This window comes from Pteronotus mesoamericanus, unplaced genomic scaffold, assembly GCF_021234165.1.
Source record: "Pteronotus mesoamericanus isolate MK-2021 breed Mesoamerican mustached bat unplaced genomic scaffold, CSHL_Meso_final scaffold_705, whole genome shotgun sequence".
NCBI classification, from domain to species: domain Eukaryota; kingdom Metazoa; phylum Chordata; class Mammalia; order Chiroptera; family Mormoopidae; genus Pteronotus; species Pteronotus mesoamericanus.
Window position 1 is genome coordinate 4167102 of NW_026555326.1, and position 26313 is coordinate 4193414.

The 26313-nt window shown below is 39.7% G+C and overlaps 1 protein-coding gene across 1 annotated transcript in view; it reads right to left on the minus strand.

Annotated features, from left to right (window-relative positions):
- Positions 1–26313, minus strand: part of LOC129062469 (C4b-binding protein alpha chain-like) — a 78212-nt gene that overhangs the window by 36323 nt on the left and 15576 nt on the right. The window contains exons 7-10 of the mRNA XM_054563493.1: positions 19228–19410; positions 16631–16831; positions 14475–14663; positions 9780–9947 (exon numbers count right to left, since the gene is read on the minus strand). Coding sequence (XP_054419468.1) covers positions 9780–9947; positions 14475–14663; positions 16631–16831; positions 19228–19410 — 741 coding nt within the window. The remainder of the gene's footprint in view (positions 1–9779; positions 9948–14474; positions 14664–16630; positions 16832–19227; positions 19411–26313) is intronic.

Genomic DNA, 26313 nt, shown 5'->3' on the forward strand with positions numbered 1-26313 from the left:
TTTCTCAATAGACAGTGCTAGAAAAACATTGTAGAAAGAAAGAACTCCCTTACAGTTTCCCACTGCTTCTAGTGGGTTAACACTATGAGAATATCTAGAAGCGCTCTGCCCAGCCATGCACTCAGAATACACAGTCCCATGGAAACGTGTCAGCCCTTCTCCCCACACTGGCACTCCATCTGCACATCTGTGCACCTGGCCACCATCTGTGTTCGCCTCACAGACGCAGAACGACCCAGTGCCCTAGACCAGCTTCAGGCCCATGTGCACAGTCACCAGCTGCAGCTCACTTATGCTCTGCCTGCACTGTGGAGGGTTGGTTGCTGCAGACCAGCTCTGGTGCAGGCAACTGGTGGACTTCTCCGGCATCTAGTGGGTTGCGATTACACCTTTTCCAATGAGGTTTAAACTCCAGCCTTGGAAAGGAGCCCCCTTTGGAGTTTGTCCTTCTTGGAGCACTTTCCTCTGCCCTGCGGTACCATATAAAGTGTTCTTATACTATATAGTTACTCTTTTATCACAGTCTAATCATTCTTTATGTTACTCTTCCACTGTATAAATCATTGCATGGTTTCTATCTTCTGATTAGACCCAAGGTGGTACCTGCACATCAGGTATTTTGATGTACATTAAAAATAGATGCAATTTAAAACTTGTAATACTTGAGCTCCTACTTGATTAAGACTAGATGATGATTACAGTTTAAAGAAATTACTTTTCAGAAATAAATTTCTTAAATTATATTAATCCATTCAGAGTACTTAAATATATTTTGAAAACAGAAGAATTTGTTATATTTTTAAATCTGCAAATAGGCTTATAATCAGTATCAGTTGATAATGTGCCTAAAATTAATGAAAACATAAGATTAGGAACTGTAACTCCTGAATTTGGAGGAAGTTTAGAAAATAACTTGTCCCCCTTTTTGTTCCCATAAATACAAAATGACAGTATGGCTTACCAATTTCATTTTACTTGTGGTTATCAAACCTAATTTTAGTTTTTTTTAACTATTTCTGTAGTATTTAGCACCAGGGATTTTGTGGTTCTCTTAGGCCAAACTAAACTTTAGCACGAAATTAACATTTCATATAGCTTTATACATCTTTTAAAATCATGGCACAATTATTCAGCACCACTGTGGACAAACCTCTGAGGGAAAAATGAAGAAATATTAATCACAGTGGGAAGTAAAACATTTCATTTAAATCAAGGAGATGAATGCAAATGGCTTCTAAGGATAGGGGCAATTATTTCAGTAAGGAATGGAAGTTCTCTCAATGTTAATAGTGCAAAAGTCACATGCTGGTGGAACTAGGCAAAGGAGTTGGGGGAGAAAACAGAATTCAAAGAGATCATACAAGCAGTCATCTCCTCATCTTGCATGGTAGAAATTCAAGTTGTAAATAAGCAGGCAGAAGACCAGCAGACCTTTCTCTAGAGAAACTGGATAGCAACAGAGCAGACACTAACAAACACTAATATTTGGAAAATCCCCATCCTTAAAGAGGCAGGACACCTGAAAACTCAGTGACTCAAACCAAGTAGAACTTTATTTTTCTATCCTGAAAAAAGAGGCATTTGGGCATTTAGGTTTAGGATGGTCAGCAGCTCTGCCCAACGTTGTCAACCAGGGACCAGGCCCCTAATCTTGCCCATGGAAATCATGTTCTTTTCATGAGATTGCAAGAAGAGCATTTCAGGGACCCATGTATGGGAGGCTGTGGTGTAGTGAGATTTATTTGGGTGGAAATAGAAGGCTACCCCAGGTTCCCAAAGTCTCATCTCCATCCGTTCTGCCATGAAAAAGTCCAGCCTTGTCTTCATCAAGCCCAAAACAAAGACCAGTGTCCAGAAATTCTGTGCCATATTAAAGCTTAGTCCTTTGGAGCCCATACAGTCTGCTGCAGACCCCAAGTGGCTGCTAGAATGGCATGGCTGCTACAAAAAGCACAAACCAACAGGGAGAGTTACTGAGCTGGTGAGGTTGGGGGAAAGGGTGTGCTTTATTGGGCTGATTATATTACCTTGGGCTTGGGAGGGACCAGGAGCTTCCTCAAACTAACCAATCAACTTTCCAAGCTTTTGTGGGCTTTTGAATGGTCCATCCCCTAATCAACCTATTCTCTAGATCTCTCAGGGTTCTGTGCCCTTTATCTAACCTGATCATTCTCCCAGACTAAAGAGGTCTCTGTGGTTGCCTTCTTGGCTTTTACTGTGCACACACTCTGCAGAGGAATCTCTCCGGCTGTTTTCACTCCTCCCCTGGTGTGCCCACTTTGAGGGATTAGATCCCAAGGACAGAGGATGTCCTGAGGAATGTGTGAAGCTGTCACTTCCCAGTGAAGCCGTCCCAATACTAGGTTTAGCTTTCCAGTTTATTACTCTTAATAATATCTGATTCCTTTGCTCCCTCCCTTTAATAATATCTAGCTACCTAACGTTAACAATTTCTGTTCGTTGCTGCAGCGTCCTGTGGGGTGCTCTTCTCAGCATAGCCAAAGTTGGCTCACCAGCACCCTGTCAGTATTTCAGCCTTTAGCATGCGGAAAAGGGAAGGGGAGAGCAAGCAGCTTCCTTTTTAAGCATGTGAACAGGAAGTTGCACCCATTGGGAGGTTGCTCTAAGGGAAGCTCCAGCTAAAAAGCCATGTATCCTGTCGACATTTAAAATGGATGAGCTAGTGGAATGGGAGGGATTGGGCAAAAGGGAAGAAGGACTCATGGACATGGACAAGAGTGTGGATTGCTGGGCAGAGGGGGTATAAGGGGATTAAGAGGTAATATAAGAAAAATACAATAAAGACTATATTATTAATTAATTAATTAAAATAAAATGGTGAAAGTGCTTCCTTAACTAGAAAGTGGAATTAATATACGAAAACAATTAGCAATCTCTATTATAACCACAATTTAATTTTTAAAAAACTCACTGTTCCATCACACTGCAGTGAGCTTCCTGTTAGCAAAATTTTTTCATGCACATAGAACCTTAAATGAGATTATTCAGGCATCACTCCTGTGAAAGAACAACTAACTATCGATTATTAGCAAAGATTTAGAGGGAGAAAAATAATATGATTCCAGTACAAATAGCTCCCTGGAGACAAGAATAAATCTAGGTAGAAATAACAAAATACTATCAAGAAAGAGAGAGAGAGAGAGACAGACACAGAGAGACGAAAGAAAAAAATCTTTTGGAAAATATTATAAAATGTTCTTTCAAAGTTGACAAATTCAACAAAAGGGTTGGATTATAAAGCCAAAGAAATCTTGGAGAAAGGTCTATGGAAACAAGGAAAGAGTTGATAAACATCTGATGTCTGAACATTGGACAAATTTGGTAGAATAAAAAGTCTATTAGAGCATTTATAATAAGCATTGAAAATAGAAAACTAAGCAGGCCAACAAACATACATTATTAACAAGGGCACTATCACACCAGAATAAAGCACAAGCAAGTTGTAAAGAAAGGAAACATGCTCACAGACTACTACTTGGTTAGTGTACTCATTGCATGTAAAAATTATTGATGTACCTAAAATGGTGCAATAACTACTTTGGAAGAAAGAGGGACAAAAAGCAGAGGATTATATAAGAAGATGATTAAATACTTTTGATTAGTAGATAAATGTATAATTTATGAAAAATACAAAATATATATTATATTAAAACATGGTGATAAGTACCAGGGGGGAAATATGCTACAAGAAGTGACACTGGTTCTCTGGGAGTAGGGAAAAGAAATCGTGTGGGGCCAGTTAGTACACTGATTTGTAACTAGAGATGTATTTTAAATTAATTTTAAAGATAAAGTTGTAGGTCAAGAAACAGTTGCCCTTGTAATGTGGTTTATAACTGATAAAATTAAATAAAAATAAAAATTTAAAATATGAAGTTTAAATTTTAAATGTAAATAGCACAAGGCAAAATGTAATGGAGTTGAGCTATTTATACCCACCTTTATCATTTCAATATTTATTTGTGTATACTTATATTTATTTCAGATAATTTTTGAAAGGCATTTAAATAACAGAATAAATTAACAGATGGAGGAATAATGCATAGCAGTGTGAAAATAAGTCTCTGTACTCCTTCTTTACACTCACATAGAATGATAAGGACGGAAACATTAAGGACTGACATTTAAAACCATCAACTATTTCTCTTCTGTTGAATATATTGGGGTGACAGTGGTTAACAAAGTTATACAGTTTTCAGGTGCACAATTCTGCAACATGCTACCTGTACACGGCATTATGTGTTCACCACCTCAAGTCAAATCTCAGTCCATCACCATTCTTCCTTCCTATACCCCCTCCTTTCTCCTACCCCCTTGACCCTGCAGTCACCACACTGTTGTCCATGTTTATGAGTTTTTAGTTTGAGCAAATGCTCAATTCCTCCACACCCCTCACTTGGCCCCACCCAACAGCTCTCAGTTGTCTATCGATGAGCCTGTCTTTATGTTGTAAAAGCCTCAACTATTTCTTCTACAAAACTAAATAATGAAGTTTGAGGTCGATAATTCTTTATCTGAGCCCATTAATAATATTAAAATATAACCATAAAGCTTTTTATTCTTTTCCAACCTAACATCCAAACTCATATCTCTGTAGCAGTAAGTACAAAAATCTACCAAGAATTTCAATGTATATAATGGATTTAAAACAACTATCTAATTATATAATAATTGCTGAACTCATTAATAAGTATAATTGCATGCAGTATGTAATAATACTACACAATATTAAACACAAATTAGGATTTTATTCTATTCAAGAGAATATATTTACTATGATTAAAAGCAATAAAATAATGTTACAAATAAATGATATAAATGACAATTAAATAGAAAATTTTTTTCAACAAGTACATAACAAAAAACAAAATGATGTTTTTAAAATTATTAATGAACAAATTAAGAGTTTTATAAGAGGTTCATTGGGAAGAAAGGCAGATAGAAGGATATAGTCACTCTTGCTGAGGAGAGAAGCTGAGTGAGAATTGGTGAGAGCCACTGAGTAAAATAGCAATTGCCAGATATTTATCCACATCTAAGCCCAAGGAACTTATTAGCATCTTCTCCTCCAGTCCCTGCTAATGTTGGAAGCAGACACAGATATAAAATGGACATCTGCTTGGGTTTCCTTTGCTTACAGTTTTAGTGCTCCTGCTAACACGAGACTATGCTGACAATTCAATATTTTAAAATGATACTTTGCCCTTCCCCATCATGAGGCAATGGAAACTATTATTCTTTATGTTTTAAATTTTATTTTAAATTTTTGGTATAAAATAGCCAGGTTCCTTTTTTTCCTCTCACTCAAACCCTCAAAGAGCAGTAGGTCAAATAACTTCCTCTCCCATAAATTCTTCTCATATGACTTTTCTGACTTTTCTCTGATTACTCACATTTCTAACAGTATCTTCCACTTTCTTAAATCATATTTTCAGTGAATAATGTGAAAATGGTAGTTATAATATACAAGACATTCAAGCAATGAGAACAAATGATGATGTAACTTCATTGATAGAATGTCTTGAGGCATTCCTGGGTCTCCTACATCTTCATACTCTGAACAAAAAGGAGAGAATCAATATTTGCAATAGTGATGTGTTGACTTGTTGGTGAATTTTACTTGTGTAGGTAGTGTTAACAAATATTCTATTTGTGACAATTCACGTAACGAGAAATGCTAAAATAGGCACAGAGCCCAATGGGAGGAGAAAAACTAAATAGTTCACCCTAAAAATGAAAGGAGTTGTATTAAGGGCAAAAAAAGAAAACTTTCACAGTAGTCTGATACAGAGAAATGAGAGATTTGAGTAGGAAAAGTGATGGAATAAAGTAGGACATTGGCAGAGAGCCATAGGGAAAAGGCAATAGTAGAAGAGGCCCTCTGTGTTCTGCCCATATCCCTACCATGGAGGTTACTATAAACAAGTCCCACAGTGCCATTGGCTACTCATGTTTCTATGCCTCATGGTATCCCAGGCCTCAGGAGCCTGCCCCAATAGACCATAGTGTGAGTCAGATATGCTTGGGAATCACTGCTGCCAGAGATATGAGAAGAGACATTTGATGGATAATATCCCAGGTCCTTGTCCTTGGAAGGACAACACAGAGCTGTGTTCCACATGCTCTCAGGAGGCAGTCAGCACAATTGAGCTTCTGGGAGCAACAGCAATGAACCAACTCAATAATGCTCCCTTTAGGCCACGCTCTCTTCCTTGTCTTACTGACCCACTCAGGCACAGGACTTTATGGAACCATTTCCCAAGGAAATTAGTTCCCCATAAATCTTGTCTCAGGGGAAACTCAAAATACAAGACAAACAAATGGAATTCCTAGATGCAGGAACAGGTAATGACTTTTAAGGCCCTATGAATAGAAACTGTCCATTTTAAACTGGATTTCTCCAATGGTTCAAGCCCCTCTGTGATATCTGTAATTCAGTGAAACACTGCTATACAGCATAGCCTCGTTGAAGTATACATATAGTAATTAAACCAAAGAAGCCAATGTTCCCCCTGGAGTTCTGTGTACAAAAGAGAGGAGACAACCAAGGAATCTGAGATATGAATGAGACAGAGAGAGAGAGATTTCAGAAGAAGCAAAGTTGGAGGAAGTGGTGAGTGGAAGGAACAAAGCTTCCAAAATACCACAAGATATAAAGGTGATTGGTACAGGGTTTCTCCTTGTGTATGGGAAAATACTCAAGACGTTTTACTTTTCTATTAAAGAAAAAGAAGACAGATCAGATGAAGGACGTGGGAATGCACAGGTGGCAGCCACGTCGGTTTCGCGTTCATCAGCGTTTCAGAGTTTGTCCTCCTGGGATGAAATAAGTGGGTCAGGCACAATCATAAATGTCCTTTATACAAGGCAATAGTCGAGAAGTAGCCTTAGCGAGCCACGGATCAAGTGCATGGAGTTTAGAAAATGGAATAACTCCCTTCAAATGGGAGAGAATGGACAAGGCTTTTGGAGTATGTTGACATTTAATATAAGAACCGAGGGCCTGAGTGACTTGCACATGCGGAAAAGTGGAGTAAATGTGTAGGGTAGGTGGAGGCGGTCTGGCTCCCTCACCCAGATGCATGGGTAACTGGAGGGAGCAGGTCCTCACAACCTTGAAGGAGTCGGATAAAGCAGTCTTGCCACAGCCTTGGGCCCCTGTCTCACACCCTTGAGCCTCAGGTGCAATAAACTGCCCTGTAGCCTTGAGGAGGCTTGCATGTGCTGCTCATGGTAGTTACTTCACTTTCTGGCCTGTAGCCTGCTTTGTTCAAGGCTAGTATTTTAAGGGGGAGCAGCTTTGGATGAGGTGGGGAGTCGGGGCACCGACTTGGATACAGGCTTGTGGCCTGTGTGACTCCCTCCACACGGGCTGTGGCCTAGGTAAGGTGTGGACATGGGCTTTGTGGCCTGTGCGATCTCCCCGGACACGGGCTCGTGACCTGTGTGACCCTCCCGAATGAAGGCACGTCAAGCACCCGCAAGGCTCCACGCACCTTCTCCCGTCTACCTGAGCCCCGAGTGGACCTGCCCAGCCTAAAGAGGCTGCAACACAAAAGGCAATCGGGGAAATGTCACTGATGTGAAGCCAAGCCCCCATTCAGGATCCATACGATAAAATTAATGTATTACCCTTCTGTAATGGGTTTGTTTATGGACCTTATTTCATCAAGTCCTAATAATCACAAAGACAAAATTGCATTCGAAAACTAAATTTTAATGGAAAAACATGCCATTAGTGTCCAAACAAAGCAAAAACATGAGCCACAAGGTAATCAATAATTCTATAATCTGAAAGCACGAGCAAAACATTAGCAAATTATCCTTTCTAGATATTTATTACAATGAATTTTGGTACCAACGGGATGGTAGAATTGCTAAACCAAAGCAATCCATGTTGAATTGAAGTCAGCAAGGCACTTTTTTCTCCCTCTTCTGGGAAAAATTACACTGACTAGAGACTGGATTTCCTTGCCTTCTCTCTCTGTAGTTCCAGGATTTCAATTTCTAGGGACAATTTATACAATTCCAGGGCCATTTTCACATCCTCTGGCCTCTGGAGACACTGCATGAGTTTTCTGCCTGCTACAACGTGATCACAGCCTTGAGGGACCACCTAAAAGAGAGATAGCTGGTGAGTGTGCTTGAGAGGCTTCTCTTCAGATCACGCAATGACAGGACTGCAGGAGCAGATCCCAGACCAACCCCAGGTGTGATGGGCGAGCCGGAAACCAGAAAACACTCAGCCCCGCCATAGTCGTCCCCAGAGGGATTGCAACCTGTTCTGGACAGAGCTATTTCGGCCAACCATCCAGAAACAGAATACAGTGTATTACATAGTCTAGAAAAGGAAAGTTAGGTGTCAGTGCTCTCAAGTCTCTGGCAACGTCCTCTCCATAAGGGGCTTGGTTTTTCCTGTTCTCCAGTGACTGCAGGACAACTTGCCCCCTAACTGACCAGAGCACTTCCAGGGAAAACAGGAGAGCTCTTTAAATGACTCAGAAGTCAACCCTGGAAAGTCAGATCTCGCCTTTGCTGGCTGGCACTGTGCTTTGAGGGGGGCACCATTTTTACCGTTTGACAGCACAGGGACTTCCTTGAACTGTTCCACTTACCCACTCACACTTGGCCACCTCTGGATACCAGGCATGATTCTCTGAGCAGGTGATACTTTTGGAACCAACTACACCATAGCCGGAATCACACTGGATGGCAACACTTGTCAGATTCAACAAACTGATCCTTATCCACAGAAACCTTTCCATGTTCAATCTCTGGTTTTGGACACAGAGCTACAATGAAAGCACAGTTAAGTTATCTGTAAATTTCAGAAAAAAGACATGATAATAGGCTAGGGAATATTAAATGAACCACATGTAGGTGCTTCTAATTGATTTATATATATATATTTTTTTATATAGCAACGCTATTAGTGCTATCAGTCTTTGGAGCTAAGCACTTTATGTGATTTTCTCATTTAAGTCTCACTCTTCTGTATGAAGTGAGCACTGTTATTATTGCCATTTATCCAGGAGGAAAATGGGATATAGAAGGGTTAAGAAACTTATTCAAGACAGAACATCTTTAAATAACATGACAGGGTATTAAAAAATCACATAACCCCAGATCCTCTCTGCAGGACACTAGGGGTTAAGTTTCTCCCTTCTTGCCTATTATTCTCCTGTGTGCAAAGACGACAATGGCGGCAAATAATTCCTGGAGTTGTTATGGGCAAAGTTGTTGATATTAACCCTGTGAGCATGTAAAAATCAGACCCGATCTTGATTGTTCCTGCCCGACAACGAGTTGGCTACTGGGAGTCCCCCACCACGCGCCTCCGTCCTGGGCAGGTGGTGCCCTGTGTGAGGCTCAGATGAAGTACCCGGCACTCCCCAGTACTTGGAATTAGCCAGTGAGAGTCGGCATTCATGCCAGGGCAAGTTTCCGTGAAGATTTTCCTACAGGCCACAGTGACACTAAGGGAATTTACAACCTGCGGACAGTTTCCAGGAACATACAAGCAACGGGGAATCGGGGCTGCCTCAAGGAGGCTGAATTTTGTAACTGGGAGAAAGAAGTAGGGGAGATTCACGTTTCAGTATGCCCCTTGAACTCTTTTGCTTTGGGTACCATCTAAATATAGTAATTATTTAAAATAAATCAAATCAAATGTTTCCGTTCTGCCTTCGGCTAGAAAGAAACTTTATTGCCAATCCCTTCATGACAGTTCCACCCTCTGAGCCATGGGCTGGAGTTACCTTTACATTGAGGAGCTGGAGCTGACCAGCGTGAATTACTGCAGGAAAGTGTGGCCTTTCCAACTAGAGTGTATCCGTCATCACATTCATATGTGACCTCCTTCTTTCGGAACAGAGATGAACTTTGTTCAAAATGTCCGTGGTCAATTTTAGGAGGATAATTGCAACCTTGGTGTAAGACAGAAATGAGAGAGGTTGAGCTTATAGAATGTAAGAAACAACACATTCCAGAATCTGTGTGGTTTGTAGGAGCCTTCGTCCTGTCATCTTCTCTGCTCACAGGGTCACTTAGCCAAAGGCAAGTCCTGTGCTGCCCTGCTGCAAGCCTCAGGCTGAAGAACCATCATGGCACCCTATTAGAGCAAACGGTGATATTTCCATTCTCTTCAAAAGTATAATCTACGTAATCAAAATTGGTAGATAGTTCCACCTCCTAATTGGGTCATTGGTGTATAGATTAAGAATGATGATATCCATGAAAACCAAGTAAAAGCCATGGATCTGACCCAGACCCCTCCTTCTTGAAGCTAATAAAGTCAATTTAAAATATACATCATATTAACCAATGTCACTCTAATAAATTACATATATGAAAAGGGAGAAATTAGTGCCACTCAAGGAACGAAAGATGCAGGAGTGGCCATCCCCATTATATCTCCATTTACTTCCCTAGCCTGTCTACTACAGATAAGAGAATTCTGGAGAATTATAGTATAATAGTGGCCCCTATTGCAGCCACTGTACCAGATGTGGTATCTTTGCTAGAGCAGACTAATATGTATTCAGGCAAATGAGGGCACTGATTTAGCAAAAGGCTTTTTTCTCATCCTATTAGAAAAGAAGATCAGAATCAGTTTGCACGTACATGAAAGGGTCAGGATCGTACATTATCAGTTTTATTCCTGGGCAATGAGAACTCACATGCCTCTCTTATAATTGAGTCTGAAGTTATCATGAGCATCTGAACATCCAAATACTATCAAATTATGCAGTATATTAATGGTGTCATGTTAATTCTACAGAATAAGCAAAAAAAAGCTAGCATGATATGAGATAATAATTTTATATTATGTATATTTATATGATATATATGATATATCTATGTAAAGATCTGCCCTCAGTTTCTAGCACAGAACTCCTAAAACCATTGTAATTTCCTGCATGAAAAGAGCACTAGAAGCATCTTTTGTTCTAATGAGGCGACCCTGGGTGGGCTCCTGAATGAGGACTGGTCACCAGAAAAATCCAGCAAAGATTAGAAGCTTGAAATTTTCCCATATTCCAGAGAGAACATCAAAAAAGAATTAAAAATTGATCATGCCTACATGAGGAAGCCTCCATAAAGTCCCAACAGTAGGGGGTTTGAACAGCTTCCAGGGGGGTGAACACATCTGCTTACCAGGAGGGTGAAGCCCCCCCCAACTCCACAGGCACAGAGGCTCTATGTTTGGGACCCTCCCAGGTTTTGCCCTATATATTTCTTCATCTGTCTCTTCATTGATATCCTTTATCATACCCTTTAATAAATTGGTAAATGTAAGTATTTCCCTGAATTCTGTGAGCCACTTTAGCAAATTAATTAAACCCAAGGAGGAGGTCAAAGAACCTCTGATTTATAGCCAAGTCAGACAGAAGTTGGGGGAAATCTGGGGACCTGCCACTTGTGGTTGGTGTCTGAAGTGGCGCGAGAGCCGTCCTGTGGGAGTGAGCCCTTAACCTGTGGGATCTGACACTACTTCCAGGCATATAGTGTCATGATTGAGTTAAATTGGAGGATTAAGAACTGTGTGGGGAAAACCACCCACAAGTTTGATGACAAGAAATGTCAGTGTTCTGTGTGAGTAGTAAAGGAGATACAGGAAAAACACAAGAATAAAAAAGATTTGGTTTTCTCAATTCATGTCATGATGCTGCAGAGTATAGAATGTAATGATTAAGGAATTTGCCTCAGCAGTAAAATTGTTTGAGGTCCAGGGTTCAGGGCATGCTAGGCTATCCCATCTAAACTAAAGTTGAATTATTGTAAGTTGTGCGTCCACCACAAAGAAGGAATCACAATGGCTAGCAAGCCTTTTCAGATTCTAGAGGCATCATGTTCCATACTTGGGAATATTATTCCAACCCATATGCTAGGTGACACAAAAGATAATCAGATTTGAATGGGGCCAAAGTTAGGAGAGGCCTCTGTGGCAAGTTCAGTCAGCAGTGAAATCATTCCTATTGCTTGGTCCTAAGACCATGCAGAGCCTAATGTAAAGAGGTGGCTATAGGAAGAAAAGGTATAAATGTCAATGGGACAATCACACCATAGACCCTTGAAATACTGAAGCGTGCCATGCAGTGCAGCAGAGAATTATACCCTTTGAAATACAATTCCTGGTGTGTTACTTGGTCATGATAGAGCTTCTGACTTTGGGTCATCAAGTGACCGTGCAGCCAGGATTACTCATCATGAGCCAGGTCTGTCAGACCCATCAGGTTACAGGGTCAGGCAGACACCAACCCATCATAAGATGGAAGGGGTGCAATTGGGATTGAGCATTAGCAAGACAAGATGGCACAAGCAAGATGCACAAATAAGGAGCCCACATTTTGCTTGTACCTACCCACTGTTGCACTAGTACTTCTCTTGTAGCTCACGTATGGTTATATGGGGAATTCATTACAACCAATTGCTAGAACAGAGGAAAGCCTGACCCTGGTTCACAGATGAGTATTTTTGGTATGTGTGAGCAAGCTAAACTGGATGGAAGTTGCATTAGAACCCAATCCAGGTGGTCTCATAAGTCAGTAGTAGGAGGAAACCTTTCTGATAAGCAGAGCTTTAGGTGGTACATCTGGTCATTTTATTTTTTGGAAAAAAAAAAAAGTGGCCTAAGAGTAGACTAAACTAATGCTTGTCCAAAATGAATGGCTTGTCTGTCAGATCCCTGAAGGACAAAGATTGGAAGATTGGTGATGAGGAGACCTGGGGTAGAAACAGGTGACTGGACATGTGGGAATGGCCAGGAAGTGTCAAGATTCTTTTTTTTTGCATGGTAATACCAGCAAAGAACCCCAAACTGAAGGAGCATTAAACAACCAAGTAGAAAATAATGTCTCAGCCAGTTGAAGTCAGCAATCCTCTGTCACCAGCTTTAGCAGGGTTGTCACAAAAGTAAAAGGATAAGGTGGCCGTGGTGGCATGGATGAAGGACAAGGATCAGCCCAAGCACATGGACTCCTACTTACCCAAGCTGACCAGCTATTGCTGTCCCTGAATACCCAAACTCTCAGCGACAATGTTAAGTCCTTGATATGATACCATCCCTTTAGACAACCAAAAAGCCACTTGGTAGTAAGATGACAATATTAGAGCCCCTTCCACCTGGATGGGACAGCCATTATCCTGACAGAAATAGACAGGTATGAGCTTGCCTTCCCTTGCCTACAGGATTTCAGTCAGCCATCCTACCTAAAGGATTACAGAGGGTTTAAACAATTGGCATAAGATTCCACTACATGCACCTATAAGACCCACTCGCAGCAAAAGAGGTGTGGTATTGTGATACAGCCTAAAATGAACTATTTACATTATAGACTGTGTCGCCCAGAACCTACAGACCAGTTAAAACCTTGGAATAGCCTGTTAAAGGCTTAGCAGAAGTGCTAGTTAGGAGACAACACTTTACAATGATGGGACTTTACAATATTACTTACAATATCTTCCAGAATACAGCATTCACTTTAAATCAAAGATTGACCTTTATATGGTACTGGGTCCCCAGTAAAATAAAGTCCATGAGCCCAGAAACCAAAAGACATAAGCATGGACAACCCCGCTTACATTCACGCTAAGTGAACATTTTGGGACACTGGGATCTGCAGAGACAAAAGCCCTGATGAGAGAGAGGGGGCAGGGGAAAGTGGTGGTGGGAAAATGGAGACACATGTATTTGAACAATAAAAAAATAAAATAAAATGAAAAGTGAAAGAGGAATGAAAAAAAGGAAGGAAGGAAGGAAGGAAGGAGGGAGGGAAGGAAAGCCCTGGTAGGCAAAGAGGAAACACTTCTACCAGGTGAGATAAGATTCCCATTGATTTCTATTTTGCAACTGATGCCTGGTCACTTTGGGCTGCTTCTTTTCACAAGAAAAAGGGTCACTCATTATTTAGGCAGTGGTAATTGTTCCTAATCATTGATAGATAGGGTTATGGAAAAAACATGGAGAAGGGTGGATTGTGTTTAACACTTAAATGCTCTTGGTGAGAGAGAGGCAGGCATTTCCTGAGAAATAGATTGAAGAAGGCTTACAGGTAGCAGAAGAAAGGAAGCAAATTTGAAAAAGCAGTTCAAATAGATTTGGGCAAGTCTTGTTCTACAAGTTAATGCGTATGGCCCATAAAGAAGGGAAGAAAAGAGAATAAATGCCAAGAATCAGAATGCAATAATTCAAAAATCCTCCTGATCTGTTAGATGTGGCCTAATGTCACTGATTCAGAAAAGGGAACCAGGAAGGTCAAGATAATGGGAACAACAAATATGGGGGGAAAAGAGAAATTTGGACTGGAGATAGTGTTTTTAAACAAATATCTACTCGAAGAATCATGCAGGGTTTACAAATTCTTTTACCTAATTTGAAACCTTTCCTTAATAATCTCCATTACTTTGTTATGAAGAAACTTCTAAAATAACATCATTCCATAAGCTCTTACTCTCATCACATGTTGGTGTTTCAGGACTCCAGGTACCATCTGCTTGGCAGGAAGCTTCATCCTTTCGTCCATTAACACATGAAAATGAAATTGAGTCCCCATAGAAATAGACACATTTATCGACCGAACTTCGTTTTCTGGGGGTAATAGTTTTGCTACCATTCAGCTCTGGTTCTGGGCAACATACCTCTAAAAAATAAAAAGTGACGTTAATGGTTAGTAAAATCACCATGAGGAGGCTCGTATGACTAACAATCTCTTCCATCTTTCAAAGAGTTCACCACAGAAGAGAAATTGGGGAAATAGACAAGGGTATGCAAGACACTTTGAGTCCTCATTCCCTGTCCCTGATTTGCTAAAGTAGTCCAATCCAGTCATTTCCCTCCAGCTAAATAATTTCATTAGGCATCTCCAAAATGAGAAGTTGTATTAAACCTATATGAAAATGTAAATTTTCAAAATTATTCAAGAGCAATCACAAATAACATTTATCTCCTTATGACTTCATTAGGTTCACATAATTATTAAGCTTTCAAATAACTTATATATCCCCAATCACAGAAGGAAGAATGTTCTCAAAAGTTTATATCCATCTGACAGCGAACACATAGAAATAAATTTAAATATTACTATGGCCAGGATTTTTCTTTTTTGATGCCAAATTTAAGAGAAATAACTATTCAGATTCTTTCATTATGCAATAAGATCTGATATAAGGATACAAAATTTTTATTCATCAGTAGAAATACTTTCAGATAGAACTAGAATTATCTGATGTAAGAGACAATATCAGAAGAAAATAAAATGTGCTATTTTCCGTATTAGGAGGTTGACTAGCACTACGATGTGGCCATGCAATTGTACTCCAATACTCCCAGCACTCATTTGCTTATGAGTTATAATAAAAACACCCAACACTTATATGGCTTCTAAGTTGTAGCAATATTTATGTAATGCTTTACATTATAGAAAATACTTTTAAATATTCAATACATGAATCCAAATTCATATTCAATTAGATTTTATGATAAATTGGATGAATACATTTCACTTTTGCCTTTTAAATGGAGTAAAGGGTCCTTTATTAAATAATTAAGCTGATAAGATTATAGTCGATATATAATTTAAAAGTAGTTTAAATATGTGTAAACATTCATTTGTATATTAATATTTAATTAATATATTAATTAATTCAAATTTTATTGTTTCTTATTCTTTAAAGAGGATCTTCAAAGGCTCATATGAGTCAGTACTTTGTTATTTAAGTGGTGGCAATAATTTTTGTTAAGTATATTTTTAATTCATTAATTTTTTAAAATCTTTTATTCTATTTCCCCAAAATGAGTTTGAATAATTGCAATTAAACTATTACTCCTAATATGAAATGAATAATCTTTCAATAGATTGGCCTAAACTATTTATTACTTAGGCATTTCACATGTTTTTCCAATTCTCATCTGTAGAATAAAGTTTCCTGTATTCTGGGTATCAGTGTCTTCACCTCTAAGATGGCAAGGTTCTGATACATGTGTTGAAGGAAGCATTTTCTTCCTCTGTTGTCAATTCCACTAAGGCTCAAAAAGTTGCTTCCATCTATGTCTCAGCCCCTCACTCCTCTCAGAAAACAAAGGGACACCTTCTACTAGTGAGACTGGAGAGTCTCCTTTCTATCCTACTGAAGCAAGAACGCCGTGTCAGGGTCTGTCTGCTAGAGACTGTCATAGGACCCGGCTCTTTCGGCCCACAATCCCATGCTCAAGAGACATGAGACACAGGTCACCTTGAAGCTGGTTGAGTTTGTGACTCGTTCATAGACTTCCATCTATCAAGCACTCCAAAACCTACATTAGGATTAAAAAGCTGATGGATGTCTAACTCTGGCAGAGTTAAACTGTATTCTGCATTGACCATTATCAGTAATGAAGCTAATACTTAATCAGCATAATGCTTGACTTCTAAACTGGGATAAGGAAAGGCTATAATTTCTCAGCCCCTCAAACTTCAAGAATTTTATGGTCTTTTCTGACAATAATAGTCATTCTACTGAATTAATATAAATTTATCTTAAGGAATACAATTATATTCATTAATGGTAGAAAATCCTAGCATACACTGGCCATTTAATACAGTAAAAGATTTTAAAAGCAGAAACTCACCCTCACATTTTATATATGGGGTCCAACTCAAATTTTCCTGACAAATCACAGTTGTGGGCTGATTTCCAGCTGGTTTATAGCCAGGATTACAGTTGTAGTTCAAGGCAACCCCAACTTCATATAGTTCACCTTTTCTTGGTTTGGAGTAGCCATGTATTTTCCAGGAAGCATGTGGGATATCTGGTAAGTCAGTACAACTATCTGTTTATAAAAGAAGAACAAGGGAAAAGGACACTGTTACTAGGGATGCGTCATGATCAGTGAGCCTGTGCTATCAAAGGGTGTCATGTATTCATTCAGGCATTAACCAGCCTGCCATGGCTAATGAATCAGCCACACCAGAAAACACATATAGACATGTGCCAAAATTGACATGTGTACAACACCAGAGAAGTTCTTACTAAACATTAAGAAATGGTTTCTGTGTGTCATACCAACTATGCAAATGTTAATTCTCCTTGCTCCTCATTGTACTTCACAAAGCTTAGTCTCCGAATTGAAGCATTAGGCTTGCTAGATAGATATGGCTGGAAAACTGTCCCAGACAAATCTTTCTTATTTCCTGCCTGATTAGGAAAAATGAACAAGTCATTCCCCTCATCCAGATGATACCAGGAATTTTATCATTAAAGGGATAATCAAGAACAAACTCCAAGCACCTTTTGAGCCTGGGCCTTGTGTCTTGTCCTCTTTACACTTTCCTGATATTACTGAGTCATATCATATGGAAATATAATACAAACATCTGCCAACTTGGAGCTGTGAGAAGGAGAGAGGAAGGGGAGGTAAGAACCGGTACTGTCACCTAACTGTGCCCACCACTAAGTGTAGATATTCCACAGCCCAGAGCTAGATCTGCCAGAGTTTGCTGGCTGTCAAATCTGTCCATAATTCTTCTACTCTAGGAAGCTGGGGAAGATGGGAGGTGGCATTTGGCTGCCAAAGCCACTGGAGCAGTTCTCCTGCAAGGCAGGAAAGGACACCTGAATTTGTCACCAGATGCTCCAGTTGGGTTCTCCCTATATAATGAAGGTCAGGGTGGAGGAGCAGGCACTAATGTCTGGCTGCTGCCACTTGAAGCATGGGGCTTTGAAAAATGCTGTCACAAGATGTTAACTGGAAGCCAAATCTCCTCTAAATAGCTATTCCACCCCAACAAGTTGGAGAAGATGGGAATTGCCACTCATAAGTCCCCTGTAAACAGTTCTCCACAAGACTGTTGGGGACTGGGTACATACCCTAACTTCAGTGCAATGTCTCCCACTGTTTGTTCCAAGTCTCTATAGATTATGTTAGATAAATGCTTATTAATTTCTTTTAATTCCTTTGATTAACCTCCAGCAATCTTAATTGGTTGTCTTTGCTAATTATGACCACTTATTAGATTGGAGAGAGGTTTTCCGAAGTGTTTACACTACAAATCCAGAAGTTCCCAAGGTAAGGTTCTTCACATTTAATGATGGTAAAAAGTAAGAGTACAAAACATATGTGGCTTCTTCCCATTTCTAGTTGTATAATCTTGTGCAAGTCACTTAACCTTGAAAAACAGATTTCTCCTCTGTAAAATGAATGTAATAATAGTGTCCACAATTCTTGGGAGGATTCATTGACTAAGTTCTTGTTATACACCTAAAATAGTGCCAAGTTATCATTACTACTATTTATAATATTTTTTATTTTTAATTACAGTTTACATTCAATATTATTCTGTAGTAGGTTCAGGTGTACAGCATAGTGGTTAGACAATCATATACTTCACAAAGCGATCCCCCCAATATTTTAAGTACCCACCTGGCACCATGAATAGTTATTACAGCATTATTGACTGTATTCCCTATGCTGATATCCACACTCCTGTGACTCTTCTGTAACTACCAATTTGTATTACTTAATCCCTTCAGCCCTCCGAGCCCCCCTCCCCTCTGGCAACCATCAGTCTGTTCCCTGTATCTATGAGTCTATTTCTATTTGGTTGTTTAATTGTTTTGTTCTTGAGATGCCACATATAAGTAAAATCATATGTTATTTGTTATTTTTAATGATCCACATGAGTCCATAGTTTCAGAATCAGAATCATAGTTAGTTCATACAATACTTTTGTGCAAGTTAGAAAAAAAGGCATTTTTTTCTCAGAACACTTTATCATTTATCTTTCAAAACAATTACCATAATATAATAATTTTGTTAGAACAGAAAATTTTCTATCAACTGCAAGAAAATTGTTGAAATGAATATACTAATCCACAATGTTTGCTGTGGAAAAAAAGAAAAAAATTATTTATCTAAATTTACATTTTTACTGTGATTCAAGTGGACTTAGGCATACAAATATTCCCTCACTAACATTTCTGGGTATCTTTTAAAAAAAATTTAATATATTGATTTTAGAGAGAGTGAGAAAGAGAGACACAGAGACATTGATTTGTTGTTCCACTTATTTATGCATCTATTGGTTGATTCTTGTATGTGTCCTGATCAGGGATCGAACCCACAGCCTAAATGCATCAAAACAATGCTCTAACCAACTGAGCTACCTGGCCAGGGTCTGGATATTTTTAGATATCAAACACTGAAATTCCTTTATGTTCCATACTTACTGATCTCACAAATGGGAGGAGGAGGATCCCAGTTGTTATCAGCTTCACAATGGATCACACTGCTGCCTTTGAGGATAAAACCTTTATTGCACTCAAATGCAATAGAGTCTTTGTACTTATAGGTGTATCTAAATCCAGTGGCTATCCTCCCATGTTTAACATTTGGCTTATGACAGTTGATTTCTAAAGAATCATGAAAAAAAAAAGACAAGTGAATTGTATAGAGAAATGGCAATAAGGATATTACTGCTATTGTTAATCCATTCCAAGTATAACACAAAAGCCTGTTATAGTACATATCAAGTAAATACAACAAAAGCATTTTAAAAAGCATATATATATATATATATATATATATATATGTATATAATTTCAACGTTTATAAGTCTCAGTAGAATGAGGTCCCATCATGTTGGTTCTGTTATCAGATGATCGTAGGTAACTCCAACTTCCTCATTTTTCTCAAGAAAAACAAGCCATATATAACCTAGAAGAAACACATATCTCAAAGTCCCCAAATCTTTCCCTTATAATGACCTACTTTCCTGGATGATTTTGCTGGCAGGTCAGTGGCCAGTGGTAATTACATAACATTGATGATAACGAGGCAGCTAAGGCATCAGAGATCTGAATCCTCACAAAGAACAAATCTTCACCACCCACAGCAGTCAGTCAAGTCCTGCCACCTTCTTTCCTCTACAACCCCTCAACTTTTCTCCAGGCCCACTGCCTGGCTACAGAAGAAGCCATTTTCACTTCTTGGCTGGATGGTGCCAATGAGTTAAATTTTGTCCCACTTCAAACTGTAGGACATTCTGCAGCCAGTGACCTTCTAAAATGTAACACATAAGATGGCAACATAGGCAGACATGTCACCTCTTCGCACAACCACATCAAAATTACAACTAAAATATAGGACAACCATCACTCAGAACCATCAGAAATCGAGCTGAATGGAAGTCTGACAACTGCAGAATTAAAGAAACCACATCCATCCAGACTGGTAGGAGGGGTGCAGACACAGAACAGGCTGGTCCCTCACCATGTGTGGTGGATAAAAATTTGGGAGGATTATCTTGGGAGCAAAGAGCCCCAGCCCCACACCAAGCTCCCCAGCCCAGGGTTCCAGTGCCAGAAGAATAAGTTCCCACAACATCTGGCTGAAAAAAACCAGCAGGGATTGAGTTGGTGGAAGAAACTGCTTGAGCCCCAAGCAGGTCTTCTTAAAAAACTCACACATGAATTTAAACAGACTCACTCCCTCTGAGTTCCAGGACCTGAGTACCAGCTTGAAAAGCACCAGTGGTATAGAGGGATAAACTGAAGTGTTTGGCATGAAGGTGAGCAGAGGCCATTGGCCTTTTCCTAAACCTCCTCCCACAGAGCTGGCAAGATGGTGCCATATCTGAGACTCCATCAATCTGGCTAACATTGTTTGACCCCCTTTGGAGATCCTGAAACTGTGTCCCACCCAACTTACAGGCCCACCAAAGTTGCTTTTCCATATGAATGGCTGGTCTTGGCTCATATTTTACAACTTACTAAATCCTCTCAAATAAGCAGTAGCAGGCCTCAGTGAGCCCCGGGCCCAGAACTGGCAGCCTAGATTTATAGCATGGCTTGGCCTGGACAACCCCAAGCCCAACACAAGTAGCAGTCAACTCAGCCTGCTTTATAACTCAGGCAGGGTGGTCCCAAGGAAAACACAGGTGAGGGCTGATCATGGCCAGCACCACCTGGGAAACCCCAGGCCCAACACACCCAGTAGACAGCTACAGACCATGTTGGAGCACCACCACCTTGCCCCTGCACAGCTGATCCTCCATGGAGGGTGGAGTTGGGTGGTAAGTGGTCACCGCCAATCCTTGCAGTAAACTGGTCTGGGTAAATCCCTCCCATTGATCTGCCAACAGCAACCAAGTCTCAGCTACAAGAAGAGGGTGTGCTCAGCCCACACAAAGAGCACACCTTGAGTACCCAGCTTCAGTGATAGGGGAGGCTGTTCTACTGGACCCTACAGGATACCTACTACATTAGGCCACACTACCAAGACAATAGATATTTTTTCCACATCTATTGATATGATCATGTGGTTTTTCTCTTTCCTTTTGTTTATGTTATATATTATGTTTATTGATCTGTAAATACTGAACCATCCTTGCATCCCTGGGATGAATCCCACTTGATCATGGTGAATGATCTTTTTTTAAAAAAAATTAATTTTATTTTTAAATCATGTTTATTCTATTAGAGTTTTCTCAATTTTTCCCCCATCACCCCCCTCTCCCACAGTCAATTCCAACTCTGTGGGAATACCAAACAGTCATTTAAAGCTTTTTAAAAATAATAGAAATAGGGAAGAAGTATAAGGAAACAGGTTTAGTTTCAGCAAATAATAAAGGAACAATTAAAATAGCACCTCATTGTCACAATCAGATTAATATTTAAAAATATTGGTAATATCAAGTATTGGCAACCGTGAAAGGAATTGGGTGTTCATAGACTCTTTTTCTTCATCTTAAAGCAGTCCTTTTAGCATATTTTGCAGTGCTGGTTTGGTGGAGGTGTATTCTTTTAGCCCTCTTTTGTCTGGGAAACTCCTTATTTCACCTTCCATTTTAATTGAGAGCCTTGCTGGGTAGAGCGTTCTTGGTTGCAGGCCTTTGCTTTTCATTGTTTGGAATGTTTCTTGCCACTCCCTCCTGGCTTGCGTGGTTTCTGTTGAGAAGTCAGCTGCTAGCCATACCGGGCTCCCTTATATGTTACTACCTCTTTCTTCCTTGCTGCCTTTAGGATTCTCTGTTTGTCTTTGATTATTTGCCACTTTAATGATGATGTGTGTTAGAATGGGCCTCATTGGGTTCCTCTTGAATGGGACCCTCTGTGCTTCCTGGACTTGTGTGACTTTTTCTCTCCTATTAGGGAAGATTTCCATCATTACTTTTTCAAACAGGTTCTCTATCCCTTCCTCCTCTTCTTCTCCTTCTGATATCCCTATTATATGGATATTATTACATTTCAGGTTGTCCTGCATTTCCCTAAATGCCTCCTCATTCCTTTTGAGTCTTTTTTTTCATTTTCTTCCTCTTTCTGGGTGCTTTTTTCTACCTTGTCCTCCACCTCACTGATTCGATCCTTGGCTTCAACTAGCCTGCTTTTGAATCCTTCTACTGTGTTCTTCAATTCAGAAATTGTATTCTTCACTTCCTCTTGCCTCTTGTTGATAGTTTCTATGTCCTTTTTCATGCTGATATAGTTTGTAGTAAGTTTCTTGTAGTTTCCCTGTAGTTTTTGTAATTCTCTCTGAACTCACTGAGCTCATTGAGCTTCCTTAGAACCGTTGTTTGGAACTCAATATCTGACAGTTTACTTGCTTCTATTTCATTTAGTTCTCTTTCTGAGGATTCCTCCTTTCCCTTTGATTGGGGATTATTTCTTCATCTTCCCATTATTTGTAAGCCTCTTCTTTTTTGCTTCTTCTTCTTAAACTGATTTTTCTTGACTTCCTGACTTTGTGGTATGAACTTCTATGGTAGGAGACTGCTGTTTTTACTTTCTGGATCTGCCTCATGATGTCAGATGTTGTCCCTGTCTGACCTTAGGCAGTCTGTTTGAGACTTCCAGGAATCTACTGTCTGTGGCTGTCTCCTTCAGCTGTTAATCTAGTCAGTCTGCACTTAGCAGGCCAGCTTAGACAGCTCAGGGTGGGGTGGAGTCCCTCCTGGGCACAGGGTTATTGGGTCCTCTCATGCTGCTGCTGCTCAGGAGAGTGGTCTCTTCTTGAGCAAGATGGCTGCTACCATATGGGGAAGGAGTCAGCACTGGGATCCCACTGGCTACTCCCTCAATTCTCTCCCCAAAGCCTCCTTCCCCGGTCTCTCCTCTGGCATCTGAAGCCCACTCTGCTGCCACCTTTGCCAGAGACCAGGGTAAGTGGCTGCAAATAAAAATTTATGCGTTAGCCCTTTAAATAGCTCTTTGCTTCTCCAGCCGCTTGTCTCTGGCAAAGAGCAACCCTGTCACTTTTCACAGCTGGCTGTTTTCTATGTACTTTTTGGGCTCTGGTGCTGTAAGCTGGAGATGCCTGCTTTTGGTTTAGACCTTAGTCTTCTCAGTGGGATCCAATTGGCCCATTCAATATCCTTCAGTTGCTCCTGCCTGTGGGCACCCTACCTGCCTTCTTGAGTCTCTACCACACTCCTTACCAGTTAGATTGCACTAAAGCTGATTCTTCTGTCTCCAAGGTTATAAGGCTCCTCTCTCGCTCTTGTTCAGTTGTTTGTTCCAGGTGATTTCTCCACAATTTAGTTGTAACTCTAGATTGGTCCTGAGAGGATGTCAACGTGACTTCCACTCACTCCTCCACTATATTGATTCTCACTAGAAATAAACTTAACCAAGGAGGTAAAAGACCTGTACTCAGAATACTACACAACAGTGAAGAAAGAAATTAAGGAAGACATAAATAAATGGAAGCATATACTGTGTTCATGGATTGGAAGAACTAGCATCATCAAAATGTCCATGCTACCCAAACCAACTCATAGATTCAACACAATCCCTATTAAAATACCAATGACGTATTTCACAGATATAGAACAAACATTTCAAAATTTTACATGGAACCATAAATGACCCCAAATAGCTGCAGCAATTTTGAGAAAGAAGAACAAAGTAGGAGGAATTACAATACCTGGTATCAAACTGTATTACAAGGCCACTGTAATCAAAACAGTCTGGTACCGGCATAAGAACAGACACATAGATCAATGGAAAAGAATAGAAAGCCCAGAAATAAACCCATGTCTCTATGGGCAATTAATATTTGACAAAGGGGGCAGGAGCATAAAATGGAGTAAAAATAGCCTCTTCAACAAATGGTTTGGGAGAGCTGGACAACTACATGCAAAAGAAATTTGACCCCAAACTTACATCATATACAAAAATAAACTTGAGATGGATAAAAGACTTAAATATAAGTTGCAACACCATAAAGTCCTAGAGGAGAACATAGGCAAGAAACTCTTAGATATTCCATGCAGCAATATTTTTACTGACATGTCCTCTGGAGCAAGGGACATAAAGGAAAGAATAAACAAATGCAACTTCATCAAAATAAGAAGCTTCTGCATGGCTAAAGAAAACATCAGCAAAATGAAAAGGGAAGGGAACCAACCGTATAAGAAAATATGTTTGTCAATGATACCTCAGACAAGGGTTTGATCTCCAAAATATATAAAGAACTTACACAACTCCACTCCAGGAAGACCAGCAATCCAATATAAAAAAAATGGGCAAAGGACCTGAACAGACACTTCTCCAAGGAGGACATACATACACAGGGCCCAGAGGCATATGAAAGGATGCTCAGCATCACTAACCATCTGAGAGATGCAAATTAAAACTACAATGAGATACCACTTCACACCAATCAGAATGGCCATCATAAACAAATCAACAAACAACAAGTGCTGGTGAGGTTGTGGAGAAAAGGGAACACTAGTCCACTGTTGGTGGGAATGCAGACTGGTGCAGCCACTGTGTAAAACAGTATGGAATTTCCTCAAAAAGCTAAAAATGGAAATGGAAGACCCAGCAATCCCACTGCTGGGATTATACCCTAAGGACCCCAAAACACCAATTCAAAAGAACCTATGCACTCCAATGTTCACAGCCACACAATTTACAATAGCCAAGTGCTGGAAGCAACTGAAGTGCCCACCAGTAAATGAGTGGATCAAAAAACTATGGTACATTTACACAATGGAATACTGCGCAGCAGAAAAAAAGAATGAGCTACTACCCTTCGCAACAGCATGGATGGAGCTGGAGAACATTATACTGAGTGAAATAAGCCAGGGGTGAAGGACATTTACCATATGATCTCACCTATAAGTGGAACATAATCAACAAAAGAAGCAAGAAAATATAACCAGCAACATTGAAAGAAAAAAGAAACCAACAGTAATGAGTTAGGGGATGGGTGGGTAATAGGGAACAGAAGGGGAATAGTCAAGTCAAGGAACTTGTATAAAGGACCCATGGACAAAGCCAAAGTGGGGAAGGATTGAGGGTGGTAGGTGGGGGTGGATTGGGCAGGGGGAAATGGAGACAGATGTATTTGAATAATAAAAAATTAAAAAAAAAAATTCCAGAAAAAGAGCAAAATAAAATGAAGATAAGCAATCTATCAGTTGCAGAGTTCAAAACACTAGTTATAAGGATGGTCAAGGAACTTGATGAGGACCTCAGCAGCATAAAAAAGATCTAGTCAGAATCAAAGGATACACTAATTAAGATAAAGAACAATTACAGGGAATCAACAGTAGAATGGATGAAGCCAAGAATCAAATCAAGGATAAGAAACATAAGGAATTAAAAACAACCAATCAGAATTAGTAAGAAGAGAAAAAAGAATTACAAAAAGGATAAATAAGCAGCCTCTGGGACAACTTCAAGAGGTCCAAGATTCACCTCATAGGGATGCCAGAAAGCAAAGAGAAAGAGCAAGAAATTGGAAATTTATTTGAAAAAATAGTGAAAGAAAACTTCCCTAATTTGGTGAAGGAAATAGACGTGCAAGTCCAAGAAGCACAGAGTCTCAAACAAGATGGCTGCAAAGAGGCCCACACCAAGACATATCATAATTAAAATGCCAAAGGTTAAAGATAAAGAAAGAATCTTAAAAACAGCAAGAGAAAAGAAGTTAATTATCTACAGGAGTGTTCTCATAAAACTGTCTGCTGATTTCTCAAAAGAAACTTTCCAGGCTAGAAAGGATTGGCAAAAAATATTCAAAGTCATGTAAAGCAGGGAACTACAGCCAACATTGCTTTACCCGGCCAAGCTATCATTTAGAATCAAAGGGAAGTAAAATAGTTTCCCAAACAAGAAAAACTAAAAGGAGTTCATCATCACCAAACCATTATATGTGAAATGTTAAAGGGATTTATTTAAGAAGAAGATCAAACTTATGAACAGCAAAATGGCAAAAAATACAAATCTATCAACAATTGAATTTAAAAAACAAACTAAACAAACAAGAAGAGCAGAGACAGAATCATGGATATGGAGAACATTTTGATG